At 44.4% G+C, this 13,349-nt stretch overlaps 1 protein-coding gene across 1 annotated transcript in view; it reads right to left on the bottom strand.

The window, feature by feature from the left end:
- Positions 1 to 12,647, bottom strand: part of LOC143774200 (alpha-2,8-sialyltransferase 8E-like) — a 225,962-nt gene extending 213,315 nt beyond the window's left edge. The window contains exon 1 of the mRNA XM_077261574.1: positions 12,508 to 12,647. Coding sequence (XP_077117689.1) covers positions 12,508 to 12,605 — 98 coding nt within the window. The 5' untranslated portion in view covers positions 12,606 to 12,647. The remainder of the gene's footprint in view (positions 1 to 12,507) is intronic.
- Positions 12,648 to 13,349: the final 702 nt, after the last annotated feature.

Genomic DNA, 13,349 nt, shown 5'->3' with positions numbered 1-13,349 from the left:
TCATGAAGGAGGAACTCTTAAAGTCACAGAACCTATTATTACTGGTGCATCAGGCGGCATTAATCTTCTTAAAGGGCCATTATTAAACAGTGGGTCTCCTAAGCTGTTGTAGCCTATGCTGTGAATGGATGGGCTGCCAAGAATTATGACGCACCACAATACCCCTGTCATAAGATATCCAGGAGGGACTCCTGAAAAAGTGTTGCATTGAATATAAGGCCTGCCCTGCTACCAATTCATATGCACCCCAATAAGCGTTGGAACTCACATAGTGGATGGGCCCAGGAAGATCCACTTCACAATATGCATTTTGTACTCCGTACTCCTTTGTTTTATACATTGGCAGGAAGGTGAACCCTGCTGCATAGTCAGTCATACGCAGCCCATTAGGCCTTGGAACCCACATACTGGATGGGCCCAGGAAAATTCACTCGTATTTTTTAATGGTATGATGGTTCCCTCTCTGCACAATTATTTACTGGAGAATTTGGCAATTTTATTTGCGATGTTGTTATCACCAACGTTCAGATACGGCTTTTAAAAAAAGGCAAATACTTGCAATACAACACAATTTTATTGCAAACTACAAAATGCAAGGAATAGTATTATTGAATAGTGTGAGTGCGTACACTTTTGTATGTGTTAACATACACAGGTTAATAAGTACATATAGGGATTAAATAAATAAATATAGTGATTACAAATAGATGAAGATGAACTATATACAGTATAGTTAGATCATCACCAAGAGGCTTTAAACATCATCCGACTGGAATATCAGAGAAGCAAGACCAAGACAGAGAACCCCACATGGATTTAAATCAAACCACCACCGGCATAGTTTCAGTAAACCTTAATGTTTTACAATGACAAACAGCAAACATATAGAGGCTTAGAACTGTTTGTGAAGTGAATAAACAAACATTTATCAAGATTGTGTCACTATGAGCATTGTCTGTCACATCTCTAAATGTTTTACAAGAAATGCAGCTATGTGATTGTCTGAATGCATTCGGTATACAGTATTTCAATCTTGTTTACAAATCGCCATTTGTATATTCTCCATTTGTACATTTGAGGCAGACAAAGTTAAGGCTCACAAGGAGAGAAACAAATATAGTGGACAAAGCTATATTTTTAATGAACTACTGAGGCAAAGTAACAGCATTGCTTTATCAAATTTATATGAAGTGTATTATGTCCAATGTTAGCAACCAGGCAACACAAAAAGGAGCTTTTCAAGTGAGCTCTTTCAGGTGCACAATTGTTATGAAGTGTTTGCCAACAAGGATATGGTTTCACCAATGGGGGGTACCTTTTGTAAAAATAGACTAGTGCCATCACAGCCCCCTTTGACCAAACTTCACCAGCCTCTAACTGTACAAAGCACGTTCACCCTGGTGATCTAGTGGCAGTTAATCAAGAGACATTGCTGGAGACAGAGTTAAGAAGTTGGCCCAATGGAATGCCATGGCCAATTCCCCAATGTGGGGTTCTTTTTGGACTGCTGATTAAAATAAGGCCATCACAGCCCCTAGCCCTAAATGCCCCGTACAGACCACGTTCACCCTGGTGATCTACTGGCAGGTCCAGGACAGATTGCAGGAGACCGAGTTAAGAAGTAGGCCCAAAGAAATGTCATGCCCAATTCCCCAATGTGTTGTATTTTTTGGACTTAAAAATATAGTGCTATCACAACCCTCTTGCCCAAAATTCACTGGCCTATAACAGTACTAAGCACGTGCACCCTGGTCATGTTGTCGGAGAGAAGGAAGAGACATTGCAGGAGACAGAGTTAAGAATTAGGGCCAATGTAGTGGTGTGGGTCTCTGAGACTTTTAATGCAGTGCATGATTTGCCAAACAATTCCCCAATGGGGGTACTGTCATGATCTCAATGGCAAGAGAACATAGCATCAGCATATATAGGAACTAGCTCTTGGAAGATGGGAACTGAGCTGACCATGAACTAAACCTAACGCACAACTAGCAGTGGCCGGGTAGCATGCCTACGTTGATTCTAGATGCCCAGCACCAGCCGGAGGACTAAATAATGCTAGCAGAGGAAAATATAAGTCCTAGCTCACCTCTAGAGAAATACCCCGAAAGGAGACAGAGGCCCCCCACATGTATTGGCGGTGAATTAAGATGAAATAACAAACGTAGTATGAAAATAGGTTTAGCAAATTTGAGGTCCACTTACTACATAGCAGAAGACAGAAAGGACACTTTCATGGTCAGCTGAAAACCCTATCAAAACACCATCCAGAAATTACTTTAAAACTCTGGCATTAACTCATAACACCAGAGTGGCAATTCCTGTTCACAAGAGCTTTCCAGACACAGTAACGAAACTACAGCTGTGAACTGGAACAAAAATGCAAAAACAAACATGGACAAGAGTCCAACTTATCTAGTAGTTGTCTAGGAGCAGGAACAAGCACAGAGAGGCTTCTGATAACATTGTTGACCGGCAAGCAACTAACAGAGAAGCAAGGTTATATAGCGACTCCCACATCTTGATGGGAACAGGTGAACAGAGAAGATGAAGACACCAGTTCAATTCCACCAGTAGCCACCGGGGGAGCCCAGAATCCAAATTCACAACAGGGTACCTCTTTTAAAAATACACTAGTGCCATCGCATGCCCCTAGCCCAAACTTCAAAGGCCTACAACAGTACTGAGCACGTTCACCCTGGTGATCTAGTGGCAGATACATTTTAGATTGCAGGAGACCGAGTTACGAAGTAGGCCCAAAGTAATGTCATGCCCTATTCCCCAATGTGGGGTCCATTTTTATAAAAATAAAAGAGTGCCATCACAGGCCCCTTGGCCAACATGCACCATACAGACCACATTCACCCTGGAGATCTACTGGCAGGTACAGGTCAGATTGCATGAAACAGAGTTAAGAAAAATAAATGAGTGCCATCACAGCCCCCTTAGCCAAAATGCACCGTACAGAGCACGTTCACCCTGGTGATCTACTGGCAGGAACATTTTAGATTGCAGGAGACCGAGTTAAGAAGTTGGCCCAATGTAATGCCATGCCCAATTCCCCAATGTGTTGTCCTTTTTTTAAAAAATAAAAGAGTGCCATCAAAGTACCCTCGGCCAAAATGCACCGTACAGACCATGTTCACCCTGGTGATATAGTGTTTCTGGATGAGGAGGATGAGGATAAGGAGGAGGATAAAAACAAGCAGACCAAATCTGGAAGCGTATATCCATGTGTGGTTGTGAAGAGGTGCATGAAAATACAAGTCCCCAAAAGAGAGAATGTATTTGAGGTTATGATTCACTGTTTTCACTTGTTGGTGTACAGAAGTCTTTCCCAATCCAGCCCTTGTACATTTTTATGAGTCAGCCTGTCAGTTTTTTCAGTTGACAGTCGGATGCTCTTATCTGTTATAATTCCACCAGCGGCACTAAAAACCCTCTCTGACAGAACGCTAGCAACAGGGCAGGCCAGGACCTCAAAGGCGTAGAGAGCCAGTTCATGCCACGTGTCCAGCTTGGATACCCAAGAATTAAAAGGCATAGAGAAATCACGGAGGACGTTTGTAGGATCTGCAAGGTACTCCCCCACCATCTTCCCAACGATTGCACTTCTTGTGACAGCATCGCTTGCCTCTGTGCCACCACAATGGGAGGGAGTGAACTGTCCCAGATCTTGGCCATTGTTCTCCTGCCTGAGCTGGATTGTACTTCTGTCTCTTTTGCTTGGAGTCCTTGGTTGTACAACAAACTCTGACGTCTGCTGCCAGCGTTCTCACATGGGAATTTTCAAACTAATTCTGCTACAAGGGCCCTGTGGTACTTCAACATTTTTGTACACGTCTCTGCCTCAGGCATAAGAGATTTAAAGTTCTCCTTGTAGCGTGGGTCTAGAAGTGTCACCAACCAGTAATGAGTGTCACCCAAAATTTTTATAATCCGAGGGTCGCGTGAAATGCAGCACAACGAAGTCAGCCATGCATACCAGACTGCTAACAGGCAAGACTTTTGTGTCCTCACCAACAGGACGACTGACCATGCTGTCCTCCTCATCCTACTCCTCCCTGTCCTCAGGCCATCCCCGCTGAACAGTAGCTAATACAGATGTGTTTGTAATACCGTCTGTAGCGCATGAAAGTAGCTCCCGTTCACCCTCCTCCTCATTGCCTACCAATCCATGTTGAGAAGACATGAGGCTTAGCTGAGTGTAATCCCTCTGCATGTTTCCTTGCTCCATGTCCTCATGCTCTGCCTGCAATGCTTCCTCTTTGATTGTGAGCAGAGAGTTTTTCAGAACGCTGGGAAGTGGGATGGTGATGCTAATTATGGCATCATCGTCGCTCACCATCTTGGTGCAGTCCTCAAAATTTTGAAGGATGTTACATACGTCTGACATCCATGTCCAATCCTGAAGTCTTATGTATGGAGTCTGACCTGAAATTCGATGGCCTTGTTGATGTTGGTAGTCAACAATGGCCCTCTTCTGCTCACAAATCCTTTCCAGCATATGCAGCGTAGAGTTCCAGCGCGTGGGGACATCACAAAACAGTCGGTGAGCTGGAAGCTGCAACCGCTGCTGAAGCACGGCAAGGGCAGCTGAAGCTGTAGCTGACTTTCTGAAATGGGAAGAGAGACGGCATACTTTCACTAGCAGATCTGGCAGCTCTAGGTAGCTTTTCAGAAAATGTTGAACCACGAGGTTAAGCACATGGGCCAAGCAAGGTACGTGTGTGAGCTCACCTTGCCTCAGAGCCACCACCATGTTACGGCCTTTGTCACACATGACCATGCCTGCCTATAGGTTCAGTGATGTCATCCAAACATCTGACTGCTCTTTCAACGCTGTACACAACTCTTCTGCATTGTGCAGTTTGTCACCAATACAGATTAGCTTCAGCACAGTCTGTTGCCGCTAGGCTGAGGAAGTGCTGCAGTGCTTCCAGCTTCTGACTGATGTGTTGATTTCAGACATGGAGGATGAAGAGGAGGAGGAGATGCAGGAGCTGTAGACTGTGGGGGAAACCCTGATTGATGTAGGGCCAGTAATCCTCAGCGTGGGGAGGATGTGTTCCATACCAAGGTCTGACAGGGTGCTGGCTTCCACTATGTTACCCCAGTGTGCCGTCATTGAGATGTACCATCCCTGCCCACAAGCACTGGTCCACGTGTCCGTGGTTAGGTGGACTTTCCAGGTAACAGCATTGTGGAGGGCATGGGTAATGTTGTGGGACACATGCTGGTGTAATGCCGGTACGGCACACCGGGAGAAATAGTGGCGACTGGGGACCGAGTACCTTGGGATGGCCACCACCATCAGGTTGCAGAAAGCGTCCATCTCAACAAGCCTAAAAGGCAGCATTTCTAGCGCAAGCAGAAGAGAAATATTAGAATTGAGGACTGTTGCCTGTGGGGCGTTGGCTGGGTATTTCTGCTTGTGTTCCACAGACTGGGTTATAGACAACTAAACGCTGTGCTGGGACAAGGACGTGGACGCACGTGCTGATGGTGCTGCTTGACTGTGGGCCACAACAGGTGCAGGGCTAGAGACATCTTCACATGCACGGTGTACTGGGGATTGGCTTCGACGCAAAACAGTGGAAAAAGCAGTGGTGTGACCAGAAGGCAGTGGTCATGGTCCTCGCTATGCATGTCCTCCTGCCAGGTTGGGTCAGTCACTATGTCATCCACCAACTCTTCTTCCACATTCGCACCCTGCTCCTCCTCCTGACTTTCTGGCAATTGTGTCTCATCATCGTCCACCTCTTATGACACTTTCCCACCATCGCCTTCATGTGACCGGGGCTGGTCAAAGCTTTGGGCAGCTCTACATGCGATCTCATCTTTCCACACTTCAAGTTGACCGGCAGAGATTTCTGAATCTTGAAATGGAAAACTGAACAGCTCTTCAGAGTGTACAAGTGTGGGATCAGTTGTCTCAGGGCACTCGGCATGGTGGGAGGATCAGGGTGAGGAATATCGTGGCCACACTGACAGCTACTAAGACTTGACCGTGTGGAAGACATGGTGGTGGTGGTGGTGGCTAAGTGACTGGAAGCATTATCCGCTATCCAACCAACAACCGTTGCATACTGCTCTGGCTTCAGTAGTGGTGTGCTGCGGTCCCCCAGAAACTGTGACAGGAAGGTCGAGCGAGAAGATGTGAGTCTTTGCTGTTGCCCACTTTTACCTTGGCCACGGCCTCGTCCTCTGGATGCACCATCAGCATCACGTCCACCTCCCTGTCCCTTGCCCCTTGCTGTAACTATTTTAAATGGACTACTGCACTATTTCAAATGCTCAACACAAATGTCTTTATTAGTAGCAAAATAATATGTGATCAGTATGCCTGCAAATCTACGATTTTTCAAACCCAAACACCAGGCAGGCCTCAGCCACACCTAAGAGACTGTATTCAATTTTTTTTAAAGTTAATTTGTGCTAAATAGTGCTGTATAGAATTTGAGTATCGTACAGCCACAAAATAAGTACAACGGCCTCCAATGCCCAAACTTAGAGCACAGAACTATATGAGGCCTCTTTCAGTGAACCCTATTTGATTCAGTATCCCGCTCAGTGAGTCCTATTTTACTATCCTGTTCAGTGAGTCCTATTTGATTCAGTATCTGTCACGGGGAGACTAGGTGAGCGAGCTAAAAACCCGGGCCCCTGCAGTTTCCCTCAGACTAGGGAAATCCTGACTGACCCTCTACCTGGAGTTTACACTGATGGTGTGCATGTCCAGGCCTCGACTCCTGTTTTAACCCTAGGCTGATACCTCCGCGCTCCACCCAGTGAAGAGGTTATATTATATTCCAATACCCACAGTTAGCACAGACAAGGATAAAGGAAAATATACACCACGCCGCAGTCACACAGGAATACACTATAAATGTGCAGGGCAAAATAAATGCAAATATAGGAAGGTGTAAATAAGACAGAGGAAAATACACCACCAGCAACGAATCTCCAACAACCAGCTCTCCACTCCAGACCGAGATAACAACGCACAAGACAGAAGCTATAATCGGCGACGCCCAATGAACAGGAGAACTATTTAAAGGCCATGGGAATGGCCCAGCTTCCAATCTGAGGGTTAGGTCAATTAAGCCCGGAACAGCTAGATAATATCTAGCAGACGCCAATGAGCAAATAGTGGTCAAAAGCGGAATTACCGCTGTCTGTCGGACGACCTGGTCTGAACAGCGTCAGACATGACAGTATCCCTTTCAGTGTGTCCTATTTTACTATCCTGTTCAGTGAGTCTTATTTGATTCATTATCCCTTTCAGTGAGTCCTACTTGATACAGTATCCCTTTCAATGAGCCCTATTTGATTCAGTATCCCATTCAGTGAGTACTATTTGATTCAGTGTTCCCTTCATTGAGTCCAATTTTACTCTCCTGTTCAGTGAGTCTTATTTGATTCAGTATCTCTTTCAGTGAGTCCTATTTGATTCAGTATCCCTTTCAGTGAGTCCTATTTTACTGTCCTGTTCAGTGAGTCTTATTTCATTCAGTATCTCTTTCAGTGAGTTCTATTTGATTCAGTATCCCGTTCAGTGAGTCCTATTTGATTTAGTATCCCTTTCAGTGAGTCCTATTTCATTCAGTATCCCTTTCAGTGAGTCCTATTTGATTCAGTATCCCGTTCAGTGAGTCCTATTTGATTCAGTATCCCGTTCAGTGAGTCCTATTTGATTCAGTATCCCTTTCAGTGAGTCCTATTTGATTCAGTATCCCGTTCAGTGAGTCCTATTTGATTCAGTATCCCGTTCAGTGAGTCCTATTTGATTCAGTATCCCGTTCAGTGAGTCCTATTTGATTCAGTATCCCTTTCAGTGAGTCCTATTTGATTCAGTATCCCGTTCAGTGAGTCCTATTTGATTCAGTATCCCGTTCAGTGAGTCCTATTTGATTCAGTATCCCTTTCAGTGAGTCCTATTTGATTCAGTATCCCGTTCAGTGAGTCCTATTTGATTCAGTATCCCTTTCAGTGAGTCCTATTTGATTCAGTATCCCGTTCAGTGAGTCCTATTTGATTCAGTATCCCATTCAGTGAGTCCTATTTGATTCAGTATCCCGTTCAGTGAGTCCTATTTGATTCTGCATCCCGTTCAATGAGTCCTATTTGATTAGGGATTAGTACACCCGTCAGTGGTATATCCAGCAGGGACTGATTCATGAAGAGGCGCATGAATCTGACTCCAGCACTCCCCCTCATCAACACCGGCTTGAACAGTGCTGATCTTGATGTATTGGGCCTTTTATCTTTATCTATCTTTGTATATTTCACTTTTTCATCTTGGTATTTCTACTTCTTTCTCGTTATGTTTCTCACTCATTTTCCTTGTCTGTATTTCTCACTCTATTTGTGTCTCTGTCTTTCTCACTGTTTTTTTCCATCTTTTTTTCTCTTTGTCTTTCAAACTCTTTTATTTGTCTGTTTTTCTTTGCTCTTTTTTCCTCGGTCTCTGTCTTTTTTACTCTTTTTCTTTCCCTGTCTTTACTCCTCACTTTTCATCTCTCTGTCTTTCTCACTCTTTTTATCAGTTTCTTTAGGTTTTTCAGTTTCTTTCTCACTCTTTTTCTACATTTCTTTTTTTCTCACTTTCTTTTTTGTTCTTTTTCTTTCCATATCTTACTCTCTTTATTTCTTTTTGTTGCCCCTTCTGCCTCTTTCTCTTTTACTTTGAGTGTATCCAGGGCCATATTTGGTGTTCATGCTGCCCTACTCCTGGGCAGGGGGTGGATAGAAGCCACTGAGATCCCGCCTGACCAACAAGTCTAGTGCGTGGCTTGGTCCCCAATGGCTATAAAAGTATGTTTTACTCTAAAAAGTTGCATTGTTGCAGAGTAAAACACACCAGGGTGAGTTCATACAGCCAGTGCCTGATACCGGATGTCCATGGAGATTAGGCATTATGTGTCAGCTGTCAGATTCTCTTTAAATATCATCCTTCTTGGCAGCACATTGTCATGTGTAAACATGTGCTTCCGAAAACAATGCTATCTAGCCGCACAGAACGATCATGTGAACGATCGTTCTGCACACGAGAAAGAGCGGCGACAAATAACTGCCAATTGACGTCATATAGCAAATCTGTGGTTATGTTATATGAGAGATTGGCCAATGTAGCTGCACCCATACATCTAGATACCTTGAAGGTGACATTCTGATTGGAGTTCTTCTAGTTCTCATCTGGTCCTGATGCCATGATGATTTTTCATCTGCAGATTTCCCTTTTCCCCGGTCTTCTCCAGCACATTCCATCATGGTGTCCCACAAAATAATAGTGTGAATATAATGCCAACTGTTTAAGAATAACCACCCGTGATGTGCACTAAATAAGCCCTATGCTGAGCCCATGAATATATAATTGCCTCTCACTGTGCTCCCTGCACAAAACATGACCCTACACTGTCCCTTTCATGATACCCAGCCTCCAAACCATTCTCTCATATCAAATATTCCCACCACACCGTCCGCCCCACTATATACTATGACCACCACACCGTCCCACATTATATACTATGACCACCACACCATCCACCCCGTTATATACTATGACCACCACACCGTCCACCCCGTTATATACTATGACCACCACACCGTCCGCCCCACTATATTCTATGACCACCACACCGTCCCTCCATTATATACTATGACCACCACACCGTCCGCCCCATTATATACTATGACCACCACACCGTCCCCCATTATATACTATGATCACCACACCATCCGCCCCATTATATACTATGACCACCACGCCGTCCGCCCTGTTATATACTATGACCACCACGCCGTCCGCCCCGTTATGTACTATGACCACCACGCCGTCCGCCCCGTTATATACTATGACCACCACGCCGTCCGCCCCGTTATATACTATGACCACCACGCCGTCCGCCCCGTTATATACTATGACAACCAAACTGTCCATCTCTATGAACTTCAGCCACCATACTATTTGCCCTTATGAGTTATACCCATCACACCTTCATCGTTTATGAACTATGACCCCCACACTGTTCTGCCCCAAACTCTATACTGAGCCACTACCATGCTGTCACTAACTTATTGGCCCTTCTCCATACTGACCCACCATACTACCCCAACTCTATACACAGACACTCCTATAGTGATTCTTCTCCATAAAAGGCCCACCCATATTGCCCCATCTCCATACAGAGCCCCATATAGCCCCTTCTCTATACAGAGACCCCCCTACTTCCTCATCTCCATACTATCACATCTGTATTGAGCCCCCCATACTGCCCCATATCCATACAGAACACCTTCCATATTGCCATTTATCCATACACAGTCCACAATTTCGCTCCGTATCCAAAAAGAACGCCCCATACTGACCTATCACTAAACTTTCCCTTCTCCATACAGACTCCCCATCATACTGCCCCATATCAAAACAGAGCCCTAAGTACTTTCATATCTCCAAACAGAGCCCCCTTATACTGCCCCATGTCTATATAGAGAACCCCATTCTGCCCGTCACTATACAAAGCGCCCCATACTGCCTAATTTCCATAGCGAGCCCCCATATTGCTCCATATCCATACAGAGCACTCCTATATTGCCATTTCTCCATGCGGAGTCCCCAATTTTCCCCTATATCTAAAATATCTCCCAACCTACTGCTTCTATTCTGTACATAGTGCTCCCTATATTGCCCCAGCTCCTTACGGAGCACATTTATACTACCCCACCTCCATATGCATCCCCTCCATACTCCTCCATCTCCATCCAGAGCCCCCAATGCTGCCCCATGTCCACAAAGAGCCCCATCTGTATACAAAGCTCCCCAATAATTCCCCATGTAGAAACAGAGTCCAACTATTTTGCCCCATCTCCAAACAGAACCCCCCTATATTGTCCCTTCTTTATTCTGAGCACCTCTATACTGACAGTTTCTAAACAAAGCGCCCCCTATACGGTCCCCTATCTATTCCCGTAAATTGCCTCATCTTCTAACAGAACCCCCTACACTGCGACCCCTCTACTGCCCCTATCTCCAAGACCCAAATGAAAATCACCGAACATATGGCCACACAAAGATCAGAACAAGATAAGGTTGTGGAAGTAAAAACCTTTACTGGAGAAATCAGGTGTCCACACTGCATAGAACAATATACAGCACAGAAAAAAGCCACTGTGATCCACCAGGAACAGGTATGAGTGCGAAGAGTGGATCAAAGAATCGATTACAGGCATCTAAATATGTACAAAGTGTTGGTGGCGACAAGAGGGGCGGCAGATAAAACAAAAGACTAGTCATTAAATGGCTGTGGGATAGGAACAACGTAGAAGTTACAGGTTAAATGCTGAAAAGAAGGGAAATAAGAAAGATCCAGGTATTAACTGAGCCCTCAGTGATGATGGAAACACAACCGCCCCAAAAAGATAGTAGATATGATCCCCTGTCAATAACAACAGAACAACGGGAGGTGAGTCACCATGTCAGTAACGCATGTAAATACCTTGGACAGAGAAGTCCGTGATTGACCACACTGGGCAATGGTAGTAAATACAAGTACTGTCCATGCACTTCCAATGCTCCTAATATGACACTGTCCATAAACTACATAATAAGCGAGCTGGTCAGGGAAATATTGCAAACATGATCAGTAATAAATACCTGGTGGTTCAGAGAACCGAATGTGGCACACACCCCGACGCGCGTTTCGGAATTAAATCCTTCATCAGGAGGCACCCACTATACTGCCCCTCCTCCATTCTGAGCCCCTCTGAAAACCCCTCCACAAAGACGCCGATCTGGCGTGAGGGGGAAAATTTAAAGATTTTTATTTTCAAAATTATTTTGCTCGCAAGTGCCACCCCCCCTGCAGCCGGCCATCCTAGCCCAGTGGAAAATATGGCACAGTGGATCTCCTTTTTTGCTTCTTTTTTTCTCATCCCACTGTCCCACTGTCCCTTTTTCTCTTTCTCTCTTTTAATTTTTCTGTCGCTCTCCCTCTCACTCCCATTTTTTCTTTTCTTTTTTCCTGTCGTTTTCTCTCTATTTGTTTCTCTTTTTTATTTTTATACATTTTTCACTCTGCCTCTTTCTTTCTCTGTGTCTAGTTCCTTGTCTCTCTGTTTCTCTTTTTCTTTCTCTATCTCTTTGCCTTTTTTCTTTTTTTATACTCTCTTCTCTCTCTGTTGCTTTTTTGTCTGTCTTCCTCTCACTTTTCTTCTTTCTTGGCCTTTTTCTCTGTTTTTCTCTGTGTCTTTGTTTGTCTATTTTTTCTTTTTCTTTCTCTCTTCAAACTCTATCTCTTCCTTCCCAGATTCTATTTTTCTTTGTGTCTCTCTTTCTCTCTATTTGCCTTTTTTTTACTCTCTCTATTTCTCTCTCTTTGAATTTCCTTCACTTTCTATCCCTCTTTCCCTGTTTATGCTTTTCTCTCTCTCTCTCATTCTTCTCTTTTTATTTTTCTTCCTCCCTGTCTCGCACACATGTTTTCCTGCAGCCCATTAGTAGTGACTTACCGCTGAGCGCTCTGTCCCCGGTGCTGAAGGTTCTGGTAGACGCTGTAGCAGGTCAGCACCACCAGCAGTACGAGGACGAGATGCCAGCGCCGTGCCATGATGTCAGCCTGCAGCCGTCAGTCAGGATACTGGAGAAATGTTCACAGCGGAGCAGATAAATACCTGGGGAAGGTGTGTCCTACCTGTGCCGGGTGATCTAACCACACTGCCTGCACACTGCAGGGAAAGAGAGGAACATATACAATATGTGTACATACAGCTTTATGTATACTGTAGAGATACATACAGGGGTACATAAAGAGTTACAAACAAGTATAAATACAGGTGTACATACTGATGTATATGTTGGTAGAGATGAGTACACCTGTGGATGTTAGTGTTCAGTTGGTTCGGGCGGACATTTTTTTAAAGTTCGGTTCTGATCGTGAACTTGTCCTTGGACCCCTCAATAAGTCAATGGAGACCCGAAATTGAGAGCTGGAAAATAGCTATAAAATTGTCATAGAGAGTGCTAGGGAGCTGCAAAAGAAGCAAAATAGGGGTAACAGCAGGACAATTCTGCTGCAAACAAATGTGGATAGAGAAATTACTTAACCTCTTTGCCCCGAAGCCTGTTTTCACCTTCCTGACCAAGCCAAGTTTTACAATTCTGACCACGGTCACTTTATGAGATTATAGCTCTGGAACACTTCAATGGATCCCACAGATTCTAAGATTGTTTTCTCGTGACAGATTGTACTTCATGCTAGTGGTAAAATTACTTCAATATAACTTATGTATACTTGCATAAAAATCGGAATTTTTCACAAAAATGTGAAAATTTTTTTAAATTTTTAGAATTT

Source organism: Ranitomeya variabilis, chromosome 5, assembly GCF_051348905.1.
Source record: "Ranitomeya variabilis isolate aRanVar5 chromosome 5, aRanVar5.hap1, whole genome shotgun sequence".
NCBI lineage: Eukaryota > Metazoa > Chordata > Amphibia > Anura > Dendrobatidae > Ranitomeya > Ranitomeya variabilis.
Note: the sequence above shows the minus strand (reverse complement) of the source record. Positions and strands in the feature narration are given on the sequence as shown.